Source organism: Penicillium chrysogenum (genome assembly GCF_028827035.1).
Source record: "Penicillium chrysogenum strain IBT 35668 chromosome Unknown utg000005l_segment0_segment0, whole genome shotgun sequence".
NCBI classification, from domain to species: Eukaryota; Fungi; Ascomycota; class Eurotiomycetes; order Eurotiales; family Aspergillaceae; genus Penicillium; species Penicillium chrysogenum.
The window spans coordinates 8,223,714-8,246,557 of NW_026622753.1; the positions used below are offsets into that span (position 1 = coordinate 8,223,714).

At 49.0% G+C, this 22,844-nt stretch overlaps 8 protein-coding genes across 8 annotated transcripts; 6 read left to right on the forward strand and 2 right to left on the reverse strand.

Moving 5' to 3' along the window:
- Nucleotides 1–83: 83 nt before the first annotated feature.
- Nucleotides 84–1,697, forward strand: gcnE (histone acetyltransferase GCN5; the record flags this gene model as incomplete). The annotated part of the gene is made up of 7 exons (XM_056717244.1): nucleotides 84–105; nucleotides 171–262; nucleotides 358–411; nucleotides 480–688; nucleotides 744–858; nucleotides 917–1,624; nucleotides 1,677–1,697. The coding sequence occupies 7 exons, from the start codon at nucleotides 84–86 to the stop codon at nucleotides 1,695–1,697; spliced, it is 1,221 nt and encodes a 406-aa protein (XP_056564866.1).
- An 875-nt stretch (nucleotides 1,698–2,572) lies between these two features.
- Nucleotides 2,573–3,809, forward strand: rgsB (uncharacterized protein; the record flags this gene model as incomplete). Its single annotated transcript, XM_056717245.1, has 3 exons — nucleotides 2,573–2,727; nucleotides 2,782–3,517; nucleotides 3,573–3,809. The coding sequence occupies 3 exons, from the start codon at nucleotides 2,573–2,575 to the stop codon at nucleotides 3,807–3,809; spliced, it is 1,128 nt and encodes a 375-aa protein (XP_056564867.1).
- Nucleotides 3,810–4,439: 630 nt separating this feature from the next.
- Nucleotides 4,440–5,433, reverse strand: N7489_011497 (uncharacterized protein; the record flags this gene model as incomplete). Its single annotated transcript, XM_056717246.1, has 2 exons — nucleotides 4,440–5,083; nucleotides 5,175–5,433. The coding sequence occupies 2 exons, from the start codon at nucleotides 5,431–5,433 to the stop codon at nucleotides 4,440–4,442; spliced, it is 903 nt and encodes a 300-aa protein (XP_056564868.1).
- A 927-nt stretch (nucleotides 5,434–6,360) lies between these two features.
- ctpA (Cu(2+)-transporting P-type ATPase CCC2) lies at nucleotides 6,361–9,939 on the forward strand (the record flags this gene model as incomplete). The annotated part of the gene is made up of 1 exon (XM_056717247.1): nucleotides 6,361–9,939. One exon carries the CDS (start codon nucleotides 6,361–6,363, stop codon nucleotides 9,937–9,939), a length of 3,579 nt encoding a protein of 1,192 aa, XP_056564869.1.
- A 676-nt stretch (nucleotides 9,940–10,615) lies between these two features.
- On the forward strand, nucleotides 10,616–12,997 carry N7489_011499 (translation initiation factor eIF2B catalytic subunit epsilon; the record flags this gene model as incomplete). Its single annotated transcript, XM_056717248.1, has 5 exons — nucleotides 10,616–10,693; nucleotides 10,786–10,842; nucleotides 10,908–11,032; nucleotides 11,092–12,266; nucleotides 12,327–12,997. 5 exons carry the CDS (start codon nucleotides 10,616–10,618, stop codon nucleotides 12,995–12,997), a joined length of 2,106 nt encoding a protein of 701 aa, XP_056564870.1.
- Nucleotides 12,998–13,988: 991 nt separating this feature from the next.
- On the reverse strand, nucleotides 13,989–16,939 carry N7489_011500 (uncharacterized protein; the record flags this gene model as incomplete). The annotated part of the gene is made up of 10 exons (XM_056717249.1): nucleotides 13,989–14,174; nucleotides 14,223–14,466; nucleotides 14,520–14,582; nucleotides 15,579–15,762; nucleotides 15,941–15,973; nucleotides 16,049–16,212; nucleotides 16,281–16,296; nucleotides 16,556–16,604; nucleotides 16,665–16,766; nucleotides 16,916–16,939. 10 exons carry the CDS (start codon nucleotides 16,937–16,939, stop codon nucleotides 13,989–13,991), a joined length of 1,065 nt encoding a protein of 354 aa, XP_056564871.1.
- Nucleotides 16,940–17,472: 533 nt separating this feature from the next.
- N7489_011501 (uncharacterized protein) lies at nucleotides 17,473–17,682 on the forward strand (the record flags this gene model as incomplete). The annotated part of the gene is made up of 1 exon (XM_056717250.1): nucleotides 17,473–17,682. One exon carries the CDS (start codon nucleotides 17,473–17,475, stop codon nucleotides 17,680–17,682), a length of 210 nt encoding a protein of 69 aa, XP_056564872.1.
- Nucleotides 17,683–19,624: 1,942 nt separating this feature from the next.
- On the forward strand, nucleotides 19,625–21,380 carry N7489_011502 (uncharacterized protein; the record flags this gene model as incomplete). Its single annotated transcript, XM_056717251.1, has 4 exons — nucleotides 19,625–19,715; nucleotides 19,812–20,340; nucleotides 20,411–21,297; nucleotides 21,352–21,380. The coding sequence occupies 4 exons, from the start codon at nucleotides 19,625–19,627 to the stop codon at nucleotides 21,378–21,380; spliced, it is 1,536 nt and encodes a 511-aa protein (XP_056564873.1).
- Nucleotides 21,381–22,844: the final 1,464 nt, after the last annotated feature.

Sequence of the window (22,844 nt, forward strand, 5' to 3'; positions counted from 1 at the left end):
TGACCGGTGGTTAGTTCTTCCGACCGATAGTCATACCCCATGTCATTATCAACGCAGGGTCAAGTTTGAAGATCCAGGACATCATGGTTGTTGATTCTCCAAAGAGTACGTGAATTTTATAATTTCTCATATTTGGGAAAACAATATCTAACGTGACGCTATGCTATCAGGTTTCAAGCGCAAAGCCTCTGAGGAGGCAGCTTCCCCGGACTCTGGGTCGCAGATAATCAAGAAGGCACGAACAGATTCTCCCGTGAAAGAGGTAAGAACCTTGGAAGCTCTTCGCTACCGATACCGCCATGTCGCCATATCTCCATACTGCCTATCGGCCATTGTTCTGATAAGCACCCCGCATAGGAAGATGGCCCTCTCAAAAGGCCTCCGCTTCGCATTGTTCCATTCCCTGAGAAGGTACCTTCCCACCCCACGCCATGGCCTCTCGTGTCTATTCGCGAGAAATATTGGCTGACGACAGCCAGCCTGCTGTTCTCGAAGAACGTCGAGGCGACATTGAATTCCGTGTCGTCAACAATGATGGTTCCCACGATAGCTTTATCGTCTTGACAGGCTTAAAGTGCATTTTTCAGAAGCAACTTCCAAAGATGCCCAAGGACTACATCGCACGCCTTGTCTACGATCGATCCCATCTGTCTATGGCTATTGTAAAGCATCCATTGGAAGTTGTTGGGTATGTTATTAGTGCCGAGTACTGCCTGTTGGATCAAGATACTGACCGACTATAGAGGAATCACGTATCGTCCATTCGATGCTCGAAAATTTGCCGAGATTGTCTTCTGCGCGATTTCCTCGGATCAGCAAGTGAAAGGATACGGTGCACACTTGATGTCCCATCTTAAGGTACGAACACTTACAGGTCTGCTTCCTATGCATATATCTGACCCATTTGTCGGCTTAGGACTACGTGAAAGCCACCTCCCCCATAATGCACTTCCTTACGTATGCCGATAACTACGCCATTGGATACTTTAAGAAGCAGGGATTTACCAAGGAGATCACACTGGATAAATCAATCTGGATGGGTTACATTAAGGATTACGAGGGTGGCACGCTCATGCAGTGTACCATGCTCCCCAAGATCCGTTATCTGGAGATGGGCCGCATGCTCACCAAGCAGAAGGAGTCCGTGCAAGCCAAGATCCGTGCCTTCAGTCGCTCGCATATCATCCACCCCCCTCCGAAGGAATGGAAGAATGGGGTGTTTCCAATCGATCCCCTTAGCATCCCCGCTATTAAAGAGTCCGGATGGTCCCCAGATATGGATGAAATGGCTCGCCAACCACGCCATGGGCCCAATTACAACCAATTGCTCCACTTGTTGAACGATATGCAGAACCACAGTGCAGCCTGGCCCTTTACTCAGCCCGTGAACCGCGATGAAGTTCCAGACTACTACGAGGTAATCTTGGAGCCTATGGATCTGTCGACCATGGAAGAGAAGCATGAGAAGGACTTGTACCCGACCCCACAGGATTTCATCAAGGATGCCATGTTGATCTTTGACAATTGCCGACGCTACAATAACGAGACCACCCCCTATGCCAAGAGTGCAAATAAGCTCGAGAAGTTCATGTGGCAGCAGATCCGAAATATTCCGGAGTGGTCGGTAAGTATTTGAAATGAAGGTGTTTCTGACAAATGCTAACTCTGGCATCTAGCACCTTGCCGATAATCATTGATCCCAGGACATACATTTTACTGCAGCGAGGGTGTTTTTATGGGACGGCGTTGGGGATTGAAAATTTGATGGGCAATACCCTGTTGATAGATTACCACATGCAGTTTTCACTGGCTATGAATGGATGCCAGTTTATGGATTTCTTTCCGGTTGAGTTAATGCTAATGCTAGTAATCTATATCGTAGATCAACGTCGAGCTCAATCCATGGATGGATATGCTGATCCATCTTCACACCAATCACATCTATAGATGCCATGCTTGGTATTGTGGGGCTGACGTTCGAGTTGATGCCCATTGCATACAACATTGAAGATAGAGCATGGCCCTGGAAGGTGATAACAGCAGGTTATAGAAGAACATGAATCGAAGGTAATACCCATGGATTAGACTGTTTATATGCATGATGAGACGTGATGCAATAACCTCAAACCTCAACGGTAATTTCCCCCTGACGGATCTTAATCTCGGATTATCATTGTTGCGGTGTTTCGAGAAGAATGCTGATGGCTGGAATAGCATCATGAACTTCACCCTTACGTCTTTCATTTTGTAGGACTTGTCTTTTCAAGTTTCCTTGTTTTCTTTGTTTGCTGTTGCTGTTGCTGAGCCGACCTAGTCGAGTTGTGGCCTCAGGGGCTCCCCCTATCCAAACACCATTCATTGTCTACCGCGTGGAGCTCAATTTGTTTCAACCCCTCTCATTTCGCTCTCGGTTTTCGATCATTCGCTTCTCCTCGCCTTCGTCTTACTCACGTTTTTCGGTTGTGTTGAGATCGCTTGTTCGCTCCCTGACACGACCTTAATCTCTCCCCCTTTTGCTCCTCCGCCTTGGCTTTGAAATTTCGGTCTTGCCAACTAGAAGCATACGGCCGATATGTCTCATCATGATTTTGTCGATGCGGAGTCGCGTAATCGCCTCCCAACACTATTTGAGGTGCTGAGCCGTCGAACTCTCGCCCCGGTCGACCTCTTTTCGTTCTACATTTACATGCGCGACCAGCAGCGTTCCGTAGACTATCTAGACTTTTGGTGAGTGTAAGCTCACATTCAATGCCCGTATCTGGGGGTTAACGGGGTCTCTAGGCTCGATGTATCACAACACATGCTACTGTGCCGACACTATGTTCGTGAACTCCGCCGTTCCGTCCTCGTCGCGACTCCCGACATGGAAAGAGCCGATAGCAAACGATCTTCTGCCATGCTAGACAATCTGGAGAACCTAGGTGATATTCCACTGACGGAGGCCGGCCCTTCTCGCTTACGAAACGGATTCCAAGAAAACGAGAAGGACAGAGATGCCGACCAACGCCTGTCTGCATTCCTTCGCTCCGAAGGCCAAACCACATCACCCTCCCGGGGAAACAGCCTGCGCTCTTCCGGAGAATCAGCACACCAAACATCCTCGTATGAAGATGGCCGTGACACCCCGGATTCCCGACTTAACGACTCAACCTCCCCTGGGCACACAGTGGCCCGCAATGATATCCGCGCCAGCGCTGAGAAGATCTTGTACACATATCTACTTCCTGGTTCGGAGCGAGAGATTATGCTACCAGAATCGATGGTTTCCACAATTATCAACCTGGTTGAAGATGACGGCCGAGACGACCCCGAAGTCTTTGACCCTGCCAAGGACTATGTGTTCCAGGCCATGGAGCGTGATGCATTTCCGGGATTCTTGCAAGCAAAGGCCCTGGGAAATATGGTTCCCCTGAGTATTATCTTGCGCCTTGCCTTCGCTCTGATTAGCTTCGGCGGAGGATTCTGGGGTGCGTTCTACGTTGTTCTGCGGAATAAGCCCCGGAACATTCGTTGCTGGGTATGTTGAGGATTCTTCTAAGTACCGATGGAACAGCATGCTAATTCAATTCCAGATCATCCTTCCATTTGCTGTCGCTGCATACTTCATCATCTCTTATCAGTACAAGATCGACCCCGTCATGGCGTTCCTGGGCTACAGTGAGTATACCTTTATGAATTGGGCCCCAATTCGCGAGCCCTACGTTCGAAAGCTGCTGAACAAGCGCGCCCTTGTTACTGCGTTGATAGCTTTTATCACTGCGGCAGCTCTGAGCATCTTGTTCATCTTCGTCCCTGGTACCATGCTGTGAGCTTTTCGTCGAGTCCAGTTTCCATCTAATCCAAACATCCAAAAACAATCGCTCTACGAAGTTCGCTGTCTGATCATTTGATCATTCTTACCATGTCTACAATTCGATTGACTTGACTTGTTCAAGGCGTTCCCACCGTGTCCGAATACCGAGGTTTTGCTTCTATGATGCATATTCTTGAAAGAGACTGTGTGTTAGATCTGCAGCCCATCTTCGTCCGCAAGAGCTATACGGAAGAGATTTTGGTCTCCTCCGCCCGCCTTATCCACCCGCTTATTAGCGGTCACATCTACTTCCTCTTTGTCATGTCCATATTTATTGCGTCTGTTATTTCGCTGTGATATTTCTTCTCTTTCACCAATACCCCTCTCGACTTTGACAACTTTGTATTGTATCTATTTTCTGATTAATGAGCGTCGCCATTAGGGCCTTACGAATGCAATTTGCTCCTGTCCACGGGTTCCATATCTATGAGATAGATGTCTTCCGTAAAAGAAGAAATTTAACCATAATCAAGTCATTTCATATCATAAATCCTGTCGGAGCCGCTATGAACCTCTGCGCCACGAAGCCATGAGCAAATGGGAGTACAGTGTCATACAGTGTCATGTGAATCAACACATCCGCACTTCAAGACTTGCGCCCCAAAACCCTCTTTGGCTGCCGACTGTTTCCCGCACGAGCACCAGGCCCCTCATCAATATCCATGCGCGAGCCATGCTCACCACCATCATAAGTCTCAAAGAACCCATCATCCTCATCAATATCGTCCGCATCCCTCTTACTACCCCCGACGCCAGCGCCAAGCCGACCACCACGCCGACCACCCTTCTTCCCCGCGCTTTGCTTCCTCTTAACAGCCTCCTCGAGCGCCTCACCGTGTGCCCGGGCGCGTGCGGCACGCTTCGCAGCGTCACTCTTGACGCGCGCAATCTCCGCCTCCAAATCGGAGACCACCTCGCCGCAGCGCGATTCCCACTCACTCAAGTTGGCAATCATTTTAGGGAGGGACTGGGGTTGGACGTCTCGGAGCGGGGCGACCGCTGTCACATTCACCGATGGTGGGTTTGAGGCTGGTGAGAGGCGGGCTGTTATCAGGGAGGCGTAGATGGCTGCTGTTACGAGGGATTCGAGCTCGGCTTTTGTTGGTGTGCTGAGGGCGGTCATTAGAGCACTGTAGGTGAGGGGTTTGATTGTTGTTGAGAGGGTTAGGAGTGAGAGGAGGCGGAGTTTGAGGGTTTGTTCGGTGTTCAGCTCGGGGAGGTTTGGGGTTGCTGGTGCGGGGTGTTGGTGGTTAGCTTTCGTTCTGGTAGCTTTGGGGGTTTGGTTCTCAGGGCGATCTCGTCTAGATGGATGATTTCTTACTTTGGTATTCTTGCCATGTGCCCCACGCGAAGATCTCTAGTAGCTTTAGATAGCCCTTGAACTCGGCTGGAGTATCTGGTGACCGTAATGCTTGGATCGCCGGCAGCTCCAGCAGCTCTGCAAATACGTAGGTTTGCGCATTTGAGGTGGCATTTGTGATAAGATTGGCGATAAAGCGAGGCGTACTCGCGCTGCTGGAGCGGGCTAGGTGGATGAATGGTTGGAGAGCCTCCAGGGCTCGTGTGTGGGTTTGATCCATTGGGATGTTGTGGTTGGTTGAAGGGAGGGTTCAATGATGATGTTGGATTGTAATCAAGGGATAGAGCTGCAATATGAGAGGTACGGAGTAGCTGAGTTCAAGATGGGCAGCATCAAATGTAGTCCAGGTGGAGATGGTTGTGATGCTTGTTTGCATTGAGTGCAAACATACGCCTTATCTGATTAAGTCCAATAGCCCTGGAGCCCTCGAGATTCCAACCTTTGGAATGTCGTTGATTTGATTTGTATTTGTATTTTAATTTTATTTTGATTTAGCTGTTTATTGTAGTATTGCTTATTGTTATCGTATGTATCTATTTTACCCTGGAATTAAACCCTGAGGTAATAGTACAGCCCCATTCTGCAGGTATAGAGAAAAAGCGACAATAAGCCGATGCAGTGTAACTGGGTTCATCTCTGTAGACATTTTGAAACAACCACTTGTTTTCGTATGACTTAGTCTGTTTCAGGCCTTCCAAGACCCCTTGTGAATATGTATTTTCCACCTAGGTAATATCCTCGGTGAATCATTAATCTAATTGAAAACCCGACCATCTAATCAGCTGCCCACGCTTATATTGCCTCGACTTTATACATTCCATAGCGTGGCCGATGCGGGTCACATCACCGAAGCCTGTTCCCGTGCGAATCCACTTTCTTTTCTCTCTCTCCCTTGCGCATCTAGCTTAATTTTCGATAAATCCGACCGACGTGGCTTCCTGGGCAGACTATTTCTTTTTGACTTCTGCAGCTCCCTTTGTCTGCCCAACAAGGGAATGATCTGTTAGTCCCCTGCGCTATCCGAACCATCCGTCCCTCAGCACGCTATCACTTTCTGCCATCGCATCGGAGACAATTTGTCAGGCACACTCCATATGCTATAATCCCGTCATTCCTCGCCGTGTTCGCTTCGCGCATCACCGTCGAGATGTTATCTAAAAACCCCCACGCCGGCGGGGCCAGTCGACGCGCACTGGCCATCACAACTATCAAGATCGATGGAATGACTTGCGGAGCATGCACTTCAGCAGTAGAGAGGGCATTTCAAGGGATAGACGGTGCGCGCGATGTTTCCGTCAGCCTCATCATGGGCAGGGCCGCTGTACAACATGATCCGTCAGTGTTAGCGCCTACGAAGATCGCAGAGATGATTGAGGATTGTGGCTTCGATGCGGCAGTACTTTCGACCGAGGAACAAAACAACCCCGATTCTTCTTCTTTTTCGGCTACGCAACTCTCGGTCACCAACCTGGCGGTTGAGGGTATGACATGCGGGGCATGTACGTCTGCAGTGGAAGGCGGGTTGAACGGTGTCAGTGGTGTGAACTCGGTGGACGTATCACTACTTTCCGAGCGCGCAGTCGTGGAACATGATGCAGGCATCATCACGCCGGAGCAGATCGCAGAGCTCATTGAAGATCGAGGCTTTGGAGCGCGAGTGCTGGACACTTCCCTAGTGGGCTCCAAAGAGCCATCTGCATCGGCTGACACAGAAAAGGAATCTGGGCTTCTAGTCACGACGGTCGCAATCGGAGGCATGACATGCGGCGCTTGCACGTCTAGCGTCCAGGGTGCCTTGGGCAGTGTTGCTGGGGTAATCCAGTTCAACATCAGTCTTCTGGCTGAGCGGGCGGTCGTTGTGCACGACCCAACCATACTCCCTGCCAGCAAGATTCCAGACCTCGTTGAAGATGCTGGGTTTGATGCGTCGATCGTGTCATCAGAGGCGCAGGCGTCAATCTCCAAAAAGACGCAGCAGGTCAATTTGAGCTTGCATGGGCTGCGGGACGGCGTTTCTGCTACAGCATTGGAAGACAACTTGTTACAGCAACCGGGCGTCCAATCAGCATCAATAAAAATGGCTACTTCCCGTATAGCCCTTACTTTCGACCCATCTACAATCGGAATCCGGTCTATTGTGGAAGTGATCGAGGCTGCTGGTTACAACGCCTTGATTGTCGACTCAGACGATACCAACGCACAGATACAGTCACTGTCAAAAACGAAGGAGATCCAAGAATGGAAAAGAGCCTTCATCATCGCCGCCTCTTTTGCGGTTCCCGTCTTCCTCATCAGCATGATTCTTCCGATGTATTTGCCCGGAATTGACTTTGGTAGCTTTGCACTCATCCCAGGCCTATATCTCGGAGACCTGATCTGTCTCGCTCTTACCATTCCGGTGCAGTTCGGCATTGGCAAACGATTTTATGTCACCAGCTTCAAGTCACTCAAGCATCGATCCCCAACCATGGACGTTCTCGTAATGCTCGGCACGTCCGCTGCCTTCTTTTACAGCTGTTTCACCATGATCATGGCCCTTTGCGGCATGGACCACAAGCGTCCTAGCACTGTGTTCGACACCTGTACGATGCTTATCACCTTTGTCACTCTCGGACGATGGCTAGAGAACCGAGCCAAGGGCCAAACTTCCGCTGCTCTTTCTAGGCTCATGTGTCTGACCCCATCTATGACGACCATCTACGAAGATCCCATCGCGGCCGAGAAACTGGCTGAGCGCTGGGCCTCCAAACCTATAAATGGAGCGCCTGAGCAAGCCAGTTTGGCTGAGGATATGACGGTGAATCATAAATGCATTCCCACCGAGCTGATTCAAGTCGGTGATGTCGTTATCCTTCACCCCGGAGATAAGGTGTCTGCAGACGGTGTGGTCATCCAGGGCGAAAGCTATGTTGACGAGAGTATGATCAGTGGAGAGGCACTGCCTATTCACAAAAAGAAGGGGAGCCAGATAATTGCCGGGACTGTGAACGGCACAAACTCCATTGATTTCAAAGTCATTCGAGTCGGGAAGGATACCCAGTTGAGCCAGATTGTGAAGCTGGTACAGGATGCGCAGACGAGCCGTGCTCCGATTCAGCGCATGGCTGATATCGTTGCTGGTTACTTTGTCCCCACCATCATCGGTCTTGGTTTGATCACATTCTTTGGTTGGATGTTCCTCAGTCATATACTACCTCATCCGCCCACAATCTTCGAAATGGCAGGCAGTGGCGGCCGAGTCATGGTTTGCTTGAAGCTTTGCATCTCGGTCATTGTCTTTGCGTGCCCCTGTGCTTTAGGTCTGAGCACCCCGACCGCGGTCATGGTTGGTACCGGCGTCGGCGCGGAGCATGGTATCCTCGTTAAAGGAGGTGCCGTGTTAGAAGCTGCTACTAAAGTTACTCATGTTGTCTTTGATAAGACGGGCACCCTGACTACAGGTCAAATGCGCGTGGCTGACACCCGAATTGAACCTCAATGGACAATGAACGACTGGCGCCGTCAGCTCTGGTGGCTGATTGTCGGTCTCGCAGAGGCAGGCAGTGAACACCCAATCGGACGAGCGATCTTCTCTACGGCCATATCTGAATCAGGTCATCCTGGAGAAGATGGGTTACCAGGAAGCACGGGGGACGTTGACAACTATGTTGGCAAAGGTGTCTCTGCCGTCGTCGAACCTACATCTAGCGGCCAACGTATCCGGCACCACGTCCTCCTTGGCAACGCCAGCTTCCTTCGGTCCAAAGACGTCCTTGTACCTGCTGATGCAGATCCCGACTCTGGGGCACCTGTCGATGACCCTGAAGCTGACATTCCCAAACCTGGTGCCACCGCGGCCGGCATTACACGCATCCACGTCGCAATCGACAACCGCTACGCAGGAACAATCTCCCTCCAAGACACTGTGAAAGAGACTGCTGTGGCGGCAGTAGCGGCCCTGCATCGCATGGGCATCTCAACCTCCATGGTAACAGGCGACACGCTCTCAACGGCGATATCTATCGCCACAGCAGTCGGCATCCCAACCTCTACAATCCACGCGTCCGTCTCTCCATCAGAGAAACGCTCAATCATCTCCGCCCTCCAAGCAGAAGGTGAGCGCGTCGCCATGGTTGGCGACGGCATCAACGACTCTCCCGCGCTTGCCACGGCATCCGTCGGAATCGCCCTTGCATCCGGCACAGACGTCGCCGTTGAGGCTGCCGACATCGTCCTCATGCGTCCGGATGACCTACTCTCCGTACCAGCCAGTCTCTCCCTGTCGCGCTCGGTCTTTAAACGCATCAAGTTGAACTTAATTTGGGCTTGCATGTACAATGTCATTGGCCTTCCATTTGCCATGGGCATTTTCCTCCCATTCACGGGCTTCATGCTACCGCCCATGGCCGCCGGTGCTGCCATGGCTCTTTCCAGTGTCTCTGTCGTTGTTAGCAGTCTGCTATTGAAGTTCTGGCGTCGCCCATCTTGGATGGAGGTTGAGCGTCTTGAGAAGGAGCTTGCTTCGGGCGAGATCTCTCCTCTCGGTGTGGCGCGTCGCGGTCATTATCGTAAGGTGAGCTGGTGGGCTTCTACTGCTATTTTGTCGGATAGCCCGGGCTCTCTACGTCGTCGCGCTGGGAATGTTGTTTCTTCGTTTTGGTCTCTGGTCACTGGAAAAGGTCCCAAGCCGGCTGTGCAGGGGGATGAGGGTTATGTTCCGCTGCAGACGGTTGAGCCGCCTGTTTGATTTCGCCTGGTCCAATTCACCGTATAAAGACTTGTCCTGCACAAGGACTTACTCTGTTTTTATGCCCCCTATTCAATTTTCTTGGCTTAGCATATTTCGGGCCCAGTTTTGGCGTTTTATTTCAGTTTATTCTTCAGTCGTTTGATACCTCTATGAAACTCATTCTGCATTTGTTAACTATATCGCGATACTCTCACATGAAATAACTAAGAACTAAGAAGTACGAGATGAGTACATCAGCCTATGTCCACCTGGACAGGTGTATTCCAAGGTTCTATTGAGTACACTAGCCGAATGAATACACGTCAGTCTATTGTCTGATGCATTCTACTGATCTACAGGACTGAACTAAACCTATTCAGGACTGTATGCCTCAGGCAACACATTTGGATTAAAGTGCAAACCGTGCAAACAGGTGGGCGGGATGACTCCGAGGCTTTTTTGTGCTCTTCTTTGATAACAAGATCGTCGCGTTTCTTTGGTGCTATTTCTGGAGACGGTATCTAAGGACCTCTCGTGGTGTATCTCAGTTTACTTCTGCCAACTTCAGATTGAACGGGTTGTTGACACATTCAAAGTAAAACAGCCCTGCCGCCTTCCCACTGCTCTACACGAGAACTAGCTCTCGCGATTCTCTAGAGCGATAAAGAATTCGTCGCTAATACGCCTTGCAGCAATGGCCCCCAAGCAGAAAGCTGGGCAAAAGCCGAAGCCCAACACGGCGGAGGAAGTTGAAGAGACGTTCCAAGCTGTGGTAGGTCTAGCAGTTGGCAAATGGTTGCATGACTGTTCTTGCCAAAGTCCTCTCTCTGTTACATATCTTTACTGACTTGTGGCTGTGATTAGGTGCTCGCAGATACCTTCGAGACGAGATTCGAGCCCTTCACCCGCGACAAGCCTCGTGTATGTCCCTACAGCAAAACATTCATGTCCCAAGACCTCGCAATTAACGAACCAAATTATTACAGTGCCTTCTGCCACTCGCGAATACTCCGATTATCGAATATACACTCGAATTCCTGGCCAATGCAGGTGTGGAGGAGGTCTTCCTCTACGCAGGAGCGCACTCGGATCAGCTGGAGAAATACATCAAGTAGGCTTGCCCTAGGGACTCCCTCTGATATGGATGGCAGAGCTGACCTATACTGCTAGTGCATCAAAATGGAGAGCTCCATCTTCTCCGTTCAAGCAACTGACCTTCCTGAAGTCGACCTCTACATCCGTCGGTGACGTTATGCGCGACCTCGACGCCAAGCACGTCATTACTGGCGACTTCATTGTCGTGAGCGGCGACGTGATCAGCAACCTGCCCATTGAGGGCGCATTGGCTCAGCATCGGGCCCGCCGAGCACTTGACAAGAATGCGATCATGACCATGGTTCTAAGGGAGGCTGGCCTGCGGCACAGGACCAAGTCCACATCGGTTTCGCCGGTTTTCGTCATTGACCCTACCCAGGATCGCTGTCTCCACTACGAGGAAATCGATCGCCATCCACACGAAGAGCAATCGTCTCGTCTGAATATTGACGCCGAAATTATCCTTAAACACCCCGAGCTGGATATCCGCCAAGACTTGATCGACTGCAGCATCGATATCTGCACCCCGGACGTACTGAGCTTATGGTCGGATAGTTTCGATTACCAATCCCCGCGGAAACACTACTTATACGGTGTCTTGAAGGATTATGAGCTGAACGGCAAGACTCTGCACACATACATCATCAAGGACCAGTACGCTGCGCGCGTGCGCAACCTGAAGGCCTACGATGCGGTTAGCAAGGATATCCTGTCGCGCTGGACATATCCCTTGTGCCCGGATACGAACTTGCTCCCTGGTCACTCGTACACCCTTCGTAAGGGCAGCATGTACCAAGAAACAGGGGTAACTCTGGCACGCTCTTGCGTCATTGGGCGCCGCACAGTCATCGGACAAGGCACTAGCATCGGAGACCGGGCAGAAGTCCACAACTCCGTGCTCGGTCGAAACTGTAAAATTGGTCGAAATGTCAACCTGAATGATTCCTATATTTGGGACGATGTTGTGATCGGCGATAACTCAGACATCCGTGGGGCGATTATTGCTGATGGCGTGGTTATCGGCAGGAGTTGTGCCGTTGAAGCGGGATCGCTTCTCTCCTATGGCGTGAAAATCGCAGATAACATCTGGGTGGAGAAAGGGAAACGCATCACGAAGACTCGAAACGACGGCGGTGTGGCCAAGAACGATCCCAGCGTCGTTGGCGACAATGGCGAGGGCTACGAGTTCATTCACGGCGAGGAAGAGGAAGATGAAGACGACGACGTGAGCGTAGCCTCATCGGGACTTGGTATGTTGTTTCCTAATGTGTGTCTTCTGGTCCGGACCGCTAACTTTATGCCAACTACAGTGTACCGCATGCCCAATCTCTCACTTTCTACCGCCTCCATTTCAACGCTCTCATCCGAGGTCTCGGATGCCTCTTGGACACGATCTGAGGGAGGAAGTTTCTCTGCAGACGAGGAAGACAACTTCCACCACGACGCATCAGTCAGCTTATTCGACAGTCTACGTGAGGGCGTGGCAGCAGATGTGGTACAGCTTGAGCTGGTCACACTGCGTATGAGCGCCAACGCCTCGGACAACCAAGTCCGTCGCGCCATCGTGTCATCATTCATGAAGCACATCCAGCAGCTCATGGAGGGCGGCAAGGGTGCCGGTCCAGCGGTCAGTGAGGTTTTCACGGCATACAAGGAGGTTGTTGAGCGCACTCTATTCGATCGCAACAAGGAAGAGAAGAAAGACCAGGTTGATCTACTGCTCTGCCTGCAGAACGATCTTATCCATCGCAACAAGGGTGATATGGTCCTTCTCTTTACTGCCAAGTCTCTATATGAACTTGACCTGATTGAGGAGGAGGCTTACGACCAGTGGTGGAATGATGAGCGCTCTAGTAACTCCGAGGAAATGCGGACTGTCCGCAGCCAAACCCAGCAATTTGTTGATTGGCTTGCCGAGGCAGAGGAGGAGAGTAGCGAGGAAGAATCCGAAGAAGAATCCGAGGAAAGTGATGAGGAGTAGATACCACATTTTCTTTTATTAAAATTCCAAATGTCTTTCGAATTCCCTTATTTTCATACTGGGATGGATATACAACGTTGTAGAGCGTATTATGTATTTCGGAATACTAAGCTCTTATTAGAGTCAGATATACTACATATGTAGATGCATACATATGGACCTACGCTACAATACCTACATGCGCATAAATGTACGTATCCACCTAGGCAGGTGCCCAGGTGGGCATGCTCAGGGTATCTCTCGATAATACGTTAACCCAAAAGACCGTGGCTACCTCTTGTTCAGATTCTCATTTTAGGCCAGATTCGGGCACTTAAGCATAAACCTCGAGTTTCGAACCCTACAACATTCTAAGGTTCCACGACCTGATCTTATTTATATCAGGAATAATGATATGCCAAAGGGTATTTTAGTCGAAACTGCGCAGCAGACATGGCATGGGTTAAATCTGGATCATATGAGGCATCTCTCTAAGACGATACCGCACCGGATGGAGGCTACTATTGAGAGCTATGGGTGGTATACACCATAATAGATCTCGTAGTATGAATTCATGGAGCTTTTATACTGGCAGAAAATTATATAAGCAAGGGGGTGTGCCCAGGCACTGTACCTAGGTAGGCTTTGTAGCAAATGATCAGGTGATGCTCAGTTGGAAGCCCCGGGGCCCTGTAGCCCTGTGCCAGACCTGTAGGGAACCAGCCCTGGAGGTTGGAACTTACTCATGCTTAATAAGCAGTCAAACTGGCCCCGGGAATGGAGTGGACCTCCACTAGCCCCTAGTTCTAGAGGTCTGAGAGATTTGGAAGATTATACCTAAATTCGCCGAGTTAGAAGTGTACACGCTCCTTCCCACAAAGCCCAATGTGTAAATATCTACATGGCAGGCACTCCTACATTTGCAAATATGTGAGGTATGACAAGGGGAATATGTATCTTTGGAGGAAAGCAAATTATCAGGGCTGATATGAAGAACATACTAAATAGCTATCTAAGACAAAGTGCGGATACCACCAACTGTCTGACTTAAACGATATCGAACGAACAATTCCACTGGTGCCTTTTTAATGTCCGCGAAGCTCCAGAGTTGCGAGTATTGTAGAATCAGTCCCTTTCCATCATACGAAGCTTGAATGATTCTTCCCTGATAATCGCCCATAAAAGAGAGAACCAAAATCTGTACATATCTTAGAGATTATCATATAAAATGTGAAAAATCACTTACTGGATGAATATGGCATTTGCGGAATGGGTTGTGATTCACTCGAAGAAGCATCGTGTTCACGATGGCTCTTAGCTCGTGGGTAGTGAGACCCTGGCTTGTATCAGGCCAGAGTTGAGCGAGACATGACATAATTGAATGCGGCTTCAAGGGGCGACTGGTGTATCGGTTATGATTGACCACTTGCCACGGCTTTGGATCTTCAACTCCCTCGTAAGTAAGAGGGTCATTTTCTCTGTGGCGAGGGCTACAAATTGTTAGTTTTATACTTTAACATTCAACGCTTGACCGTTTACTTACTCCCAAGATTTCTGCTCATTGTCTAGGATGTCTCCAAGCGTGAACCATTCATGCGGTCCGTATCTTCCCACCCGGATGTGAGAGCCAATCATATTCTCTACATCCTCGGCATGTATATATGGATCGCGCTCTGGCGGAAAAGGTGACGACAATTATTATTGGAGCGTTTTCAGGGGAATGCTCCGTCAGGGCATCCTCTATGTAATCCTTCAACGTTTCGCTATATTGTATGTTCTGTGGATCATTCTCCAAGTCCAAAGGATGGATTGGATGTTTCTGAAACAGTTTATCGGGATGCGGTCGAAAGAAGCAGGGTTCAAATTGGAGACCTTGGTCATTTTCCGGGGCCAGGGGGACTTGGACTACTTGAACTCCAAGTCTCTGGAAGTCATCAGGAGAAGGGAAGTCAGGCTCAAGGTCTTTGGCTTGTTGAACGAGGGACCTGAGAAAGGCATGGGGCTGAGCTTGTGTCTCGGCCATATCGAGATGTTTGAAAGAAGTAGGGAAAGAAAAATTGCGCCAGCCTGAAAAGGATGAAGAAAAAAGGAAGTGATAGACGGCAGACGACCTGTGAGTAGGTGCCTGGACTCCAAAGTTTATATAACTACATGGGTGTCATACATACGCGTACTATTTATAATCTTTGGATCAAACCCGTGGACTTTTGGGCTCAAGCACACTACGCCTAATTCGGGACTTCCTGATAGGTAACTGGTACTTTGCTTTATCCGGAGCTACCTATTCAGCAAAGGTCAACCTTGGGAGCCCATAAGAGAGGATAATTCCCAACGTCGAGAGCACCGGTGCTCAAGCCTGACTAGAAGGACTCATCAACTGTCTATAAAGGGCTATTAAAGGGCGGGCGTATTCATAATAGCTCAGATCAATGCTAAGATAGGATCATGAGCATGAATATAACACACATCTACTCTATACAGCAAAAATGTTGTTGAAAGTGGCCCGCAGGGCAACCAGTCACGCTGGTCTGTTGATTGTATTTGGGCCGGAGCCCAGACTCTGGTAAAGAAAAAAAAGAAAAAGAAAAAGGTAAAAAAAGACTTCTTCTTCTCGTTGTTCTTCTTCTCGTTGTTCTTCTTCTCGTTGTTCTTCTTCTCGTTGTTCTTCTTCTCGTTGTTCTTCTTCTCGTTGTTCTTCTTCTCGTTGTTCTTCTTCTCGTTGTTCTTCTTCTCGTTGTTCTTCTTCTCGTTGTTCTTCTTCTCGTTGTTCTTCTTCTCGCCGTCCACTGATCAATCGTTAGCACATCCGCTCAATAACACAGAACACAGCGACACTTCCGCGTAGCAAGAAAACGCAACAACTCCAGGAAACGCAACAAACGCAGCACACACAGCACACACAGCAGGACAGCAGGACAGAGTACAATGCTGGGGAAAATAAGAGCGTGCTGGAATTGTGCTTACCGATGGTGGTGGTGGCAGGGGTAGGGGCACGTCCTAATCAACATTCATTAGAGCCTGATTCCACGAGGACAACATTGACCTCGACAGTCTGTATCAGAATCAACTTACCAACTATGCCAGAGGCTTGTGCCTCATTAGAGGGCGGGAAGGCCCTGGGGGGGAGGTAGGAGGAACGGGAGAGGCCCGGCGGGAGCGGGGGGAGCGGGGAGACTGGGGGCCATGAGGGGAGCGGGGGGCCGGGCCGGGGAGAGCAGTGCTGTTGGAGGCGGCTGCTAAGCACACAAGATATGTCAGCATTGTGTTCGCTTAGTCCGTAGAATTGTTTAGGGCAAACACGTACCCTCCTTTGCGGCGGTCTTGGTTGTTGATATGTTAGCCACTCGCCCGTGAGCAATGGGGCAACAGGGCAACAGAACAATGTGAAAAAGGACGAAGTGAGAGTGAAGTGAGAGTGAAGTGAGAGTGAAGTGAGAGTGAAGTGAGAGTGAAGTGAGAGTGAAGTGAGAGTGAAGTGAGAGTGAAGTGAGAGTGAAGTGAGAGTGAAGTGAGAGTGAAGTGAGAGTGAAGTGAGAGGGAACTTTTGGGAAAGGTATCATTGACAACAGCATGACATACCCTTCTTTGCTTTGCCGCCTTGAAAGGCGCGGTGAGCCTTGCGCTTGGTCTGCAGCAGTCACATCTCAAATCAATAACGTTTCCCCAAAAGTAGGCATGTGGATCTTACGGTGGCCGGGGGGAGGGACATGCGGTTGAGGGCACCCAGCGCCCTCAACCGGCGGCAATCAGCTTCTGTGTGATCTGGCATGTTGCAATAGTAACAAAAAGCCTATCATTTGTTAGTGCATGTTCCAACAATTTATGAACAATGAATATGTGATACTCGTTGAGAGTATGATGGTCATGGTAGAAGCCTCATTGGACTGGGGATTGGGAGGCTTGGGGAAACAAAGGCATGGCAGTGGTGTCAACACTTACACGGGGGCGTTCAGAGCCCGCCATTCCGAAGGCGTTGGTTTTGTTTTATAAAAGGAAAAAGGAAGAAAAAGAGGCTGGTAGCAGGCGACGTGTGATGCCAGCAAGAAATGTGTGTTGTTGACAAGAGGAAGTTCTTTTCGCTGGAAGTCACAGCTTTTATTCCACGGGTTCCTTCCTCAATACAACACATGGACGTTCTTTCCGTTGACTAGTGCTTTTTCAGCCACTTGTACACCCGGTCTGCAATCTTAGGGTTTCTTCTCCATAAAGAACATATGCCCGTTGCTATGAATGCCCTCCTTGCCTAGATCCGCGTGCTTAACATCTACGCCAACTTGCTTTAGATACTTGACAGTGCAGTAATCGTATAGCGTATAGAACGATGCTTCGCTAGGGACTTCTCTATGATATTTCCCCAATTCATTGAGGGGACTTGTACCTTGATCATCAATATATCAAAAGGGGCGTTTGAACTTGCTAAGGCCCTTTTCAAGACCACAATTACACGGGGAACCCAAGTTTACCATTTTATGGTCGATGATGGCCCTAGCCTGACCATGCCGTTGGTGGAATTCACCTTGGGAGATGCAAAGAAAGATGCCGTCAAAGAGATTTTCGTTCCACAAGTATACGCAGCTATTACGAATGATTTGAACTTAGATCAAGACACGGCAGTGTCGATGATCATAAAGGAGGAGGGTGCACGCATTGAGATTTTCCTGAACCCCGTGCGTGGATGTGACTTGGCCAAAGTGTTATATAGTTAGGTCTCCAAGACTTTGACCTTCCCCGAAGTGATGTATAGAGCCACGCCTGGAATCATATCAAATTTTCCCGAACTTTCTTCAAGCAATGTTGGTTTCCCTTCCCTTTGACCGCGATCGTCGATTTTCCAAATTGAGACAGAGCTATTTCGCCAGTAGACTGTTTTTGGTCTTTGTGTATATGCTACGCACACCACTTTGTTGTCCTCGGAGCCGAAGAAACTTGGGACTTTATCTAAAGCTTCTATTTTGAAAGATTGGGTCTCCTTGGGGGAGGTGTTAATATTATCAAGAGTCTAATATAGGCGATAGCAACTCACCATCGGAGGACGAGAGGTTCACTGGGCTTGACCAGATGTGGTATTGTTATAGGTATATGTAGTGATCGAGGTGCCAGAATGATAAAAATTCCTTTCGTTAAAATAGGTGTTTTAAAGGTAGGAAAATCATAGTTGGGCATTGGGTAAGGATCCACGATGAAAGTTGGGTGAAAGACCACGTGACTACCGTTTTGGGCAGCAGCTTCGGCCCCGCGCGGTCTATGTCACGTGAAAGGCGGAGACTCCAGAAATATTCTTAAGCAAGGCAAGCTTCGCAAGGTAGTCCTAGGATAGAGACTATAATTGTCGGCAGATTCGATTCTATCCCATGGGGGTGTGCGTAGTCTACTAGACTGGAATTAGGACTTTGGCTTAACTATGGGAGAAAAAAATGGGGCCATATGTACAGTGGCGTATTATTAGTGACCGCTCTTCTATACCGCCTGCCTATTTCCACCTCTGTAAGCTAACCAACTAGTGCGCGTAGTTAGTTAATCATTGAGATTACTACCCCATGAGACTATGCCGCGCCGTGTGGAAGAGGTTATTAAATATAAACATAACTACTAAGTTGTAGTTACTAGGTAGATAGGAACTCAAGGGGTTATGCCGGCAGAAAAGAAGTGGGTCTACTGTACTGGGGTAGAAATACTAATGATCACTGACTGTAGACTGGAATTACTTCCCGTACGAGGATCCGGCTGAATTTTGTAGGGTTCTATTGATGAACGAGAGAAGTGTACTGTAGTGACTTAATACTACTACTATATAAGGGGGTAAAAAAGTAAAGCGAGTGTGATTTGTAAAGAGTAGGACCTACTTAGCTATTTAACCCATATTAGGCTTATAAAGTAGTGCCAATGGCTAGGCCTAAAGCCAACAAGTAATGCCTAAGGTGGCTACTACACAGAGAACGTAAAAGACTAAATGAATGTACGGGAAGGGAGTAATTCCGGCTGACAGGTAGTATTCGGATAAAGAGGGTAGGCGGGGGTATAGCGACGTCGATAAAGGATACTAGATATTAGAATATAGAGAGGGTAGTGATAAAGGTGTATTAGGAGAGGACGAAGGTATCTCCTTTGAAAACATAGTCCACGGCAACCTACAGAGACAAAACGAGTGCAAAGTCAACAAGTGGAATGATTCATATATGAGTCAGCTGACCAACCTACCTAGGTAGGAATGATTATTATTTTTTTTGGTCCGTGTTCTATTTCAGTTTCATATTTCAATAGAATTGTAGAGATTTCAATATCTCAACCCAAATCGTAATTCCTTCGAACACCGGTTCGAGCCGCCTTCGGAGGGAGATCTTTCACTTCCCCACTCCCCTCTATCCGTGCCCGTTACAGGTTTTACCCAGTGACGTCTGGATCTCACCACCTATAACACCCGGCATCGTTGCCGTTACCTTCACCACGCCTCCAATAACGCGAAAGAGAAAGGCGGCTGAGGCGATTGCGGACGAGCCAAACGCCGCCCCCGGCTCCCGGAAACCCTCTGCGTCCGACCGGCACTCCCACAAAAGCGAGTCAACAACTGCAACAGAAACCCTAGAGAGAGAAAGTCCCGTCAGTTCCGGCCCAAAAAAGAGGCTCTCCGCGACGCCCACGACCGCCAGCATGGACTCTGACGATGATTTCATGAGCGACGTCTCGAGCCAAGATGATTTCTTGGGTACCCAGGGCTCTGAGGATGAGAGCTTGGGGGAAGGTACGTGGGCGTCTGATATTTGCTTTACTTGGTCTTATTATTTCCCTGTGTGCTGTGTCTTGAGTATGAGTGACTAACAAGCTGTGCCTTGGGAAGCAGACTTCGATGACCTCGACGCCGGATTTTCGGACGATAAAGACCTCATCAAGCATAAAAAGAAGCCGTACGAAGTTGAGTTCAAGGTTCTCGACCCTCCAGATATCGAGCGAGAACAGGTTGGCCAGGTCAACGAGGTTTGCGCCGTCCTCGGGCTCCCGCCTGAGTCGGTGGCGATCTTGTTGCGGTTCGGACGGTGGAACAAAGAAAAATTGATTGAGTCTTATATGGAGCATCCGGAGGAGACGCTGGAGGAGGCTGGCCTTGGGTCGAACTTCGAGGGGACCGCAAAGACTGAGCGCGTCCCGGGCTTCATGTGTGATATCTGCTGCGAGGATGGTGATGACCTCGAGACGTATGCCATGCGTTGTGGTCACCGATTTTGTGTCGACTGCTATCGACACTATCTGGGGCAGAAAATTAAAGAGGAAGGAGAGGCTGCCCGGATCCAGTGTCCAGGCGATGGCTGTAATCGCATCGTGGACTACAAGTCGCTGGATTTGCTCGTGACAAAGGAGCTTCAAGGAAGGTGGGGTGTCTCATTATGGCGGCTGTTTTTAGCTGAAAATTTAGAATCCGCTAACGTGTCTCACTAACAGGTATCGCGAACTTTTAACCCGGACCTACGTCGACGATAAAGAAAACCTAAAATGGTGTCCAGCACCAAACTGTCAATACGCCATTGACTGTGGGGTAAAGAACCGTGATCTCCGTCGCATTGTTCCAACTGTGCGATGTTTCTGTAAACACGAGTTCTGCTTCGGCTGTTCCCTCAACGACCACCAGCCCGCTCCATGCAAGCTGGTCAAGATGTGGCTACAGAAATGTGAAGATGACTCCGAGACGGCCAACTGGATCTCGGCAAACACCAAAGAGTGTACTAAGTGTAACTCGACGATCGAGAAGAACGGCGGCTGTAACCACATGACTTGCCGCAAATGCAAGTACGAGTTCTGCTGGATGTGTATGGGCCTCTGGTCCGAGCATGGCACGAGCTGGTACAACTGCAACCGCTACGAAGAAAAGTCAGGCGCAGACGCCCGAAGTGCTCAAGCCAAATCGCGTTCCTCCCTGGAGCGCTACCTGCATTACTATAATCGGTATGCGAACCATGAGCAGTCTGCCAAGCTCGACAAGGATTTGTACCTGAAGACCGAGAAGAAGATGACTAGTCTTCAGTCGCAGTCTGGTCTGTCCTGGATTGAGGTGCAGTTCCTGGATACCGCGTCGCAGGCCCTCCAGCAATGCCGTCAGACCTTGAAGTGGACTTACGCGTTTGCATTTTACCTTGCTCGCAACAACCTGACTGAGATATTTGAGGATAACCAGAAGGATTTGGAGATGGCCGTTGAGAGTCTCAGTGAGATGTTCGAGAAGCCAGTTGCCGAGTTGGCAGAACTCAAAGTCGATATCCTGGACAAGACTGCTTATTGCAACAAGCGCCGGGTGATTCTATTGAGTGACACTGCCGAGAACTTGAAGAATGGTAAGTGGGAATCTGATCTGTGATCTCACTACATTGCTAACCCGTATTCTCTAGGAGAGTGGTCGTTTAACGTTGAGTGGTAAACCACAACTTTAACCCTCCGCTCGCCGTAGACTAGTTACGGACGAGATCTTGACGACGTGAACGACAATATTTTTTTACAAGAAGTTCCAGCATACCTGTTTTCCTTTTCCTCCTCCACCCTTGACCCGTTAGGCATTGAGATCGTGACCCTTGCACTGTTTTCGCAGCAACAACGGTAATATCCATCCATCTCCAGGGCTGAAATCGTCCTAGTTTTGTGTTCGGGGCGTCCTCGAAATACTTCGAATTCTGCATGTATCCTCATTTGACGAGGGCTTTTCTTTTGGTGTGTTCTTTTTTCCATCACAGACTCCGTCTTCTCTTTCCTCATTGCCTCGAGTTCAGGCGCATCGGTTTTTTTCCCCTTACAGAAATGATTGCTTCCAGAGCTTTTATAACAGGCAGATATCAGAGAAATTCTCCCATTCAATGCACACATGTAGCGAGTGGAAGGAGAATGAGGACTCTGCCCATGTACGCTCGTATATACTATAGAGTGACTCTACGGACTGGCAGCCCAATCGATATCCACCACGTTCGATCCCTTGACTATGAAGTGTAAGGGTTTTCCATGGGAAACAGGGGGTCACTCAGCCGAAACCGAGCCAATATATGCAGACCAGATGAGTTTAGTTCGCGGCTTGCAGTCCCACCGGGGCTCGGCATGCCCCGGTCAAAAATCGCGTGTTCTGTTTTCTGCTTCGTCTCCTAGGTTGAAACGAGATCTGAATCTTAGTTAACAACCTTGGAATGGACATGAAATATCATGATGTACACCTGTGTATGTATGTATAAAGAGATGGTTATAGGTACTTTAATAGAATAAATAAAGCCCCCTTCTCGAAGCCGAAGAAGCCCAAAGCTCCACTTAATATGAGTTAGGCGAAATGTGGTCAAGGGCGTACATGGCTTATTAGGGGGGGCCGTCTTATCTGATTGATAAAATCAGAAGTACCAGCCGTGTACCTGTACCGTGGTTATTTCACTGTGGAGGTACCAATATGGTACTTTACATAAAAAGTTAAGGGTAAACTCCGTCATCGGAAGTTCCGGAGATATTTTACCTTGGATGTCTTGGTAGTCAGTGTTAATAGGCATGTGTTCTCCGGAGCTGGACGGAATACTCCGTACAGTTATGTCGGCCTTTTTTTTGGATACTGATACATATAATTACTACATTGTAGCATTGTAGGTAACTAGTTAACTATTATGTTCAGTTAGTTCCGGGGTCTGGCCGCCGATTCTGAATAAGCACGGGGGATTCTCCAGAGTATTTCTAAAGGGATTAAAGTAAGGAGAATAAGGAAGATAACTAGAGAGGATAAGTAGAAGATAGTCTCTAATGGCCCAACAGAAATAAGAACATTGAAGAGTTAATAGTGTAAAATCATAACATAATAAAAGCTGGGCAAAGTCCGTGAATAATTTCCCTAGCGCCGTTTTCCTGAGCCCAAAACACCTAA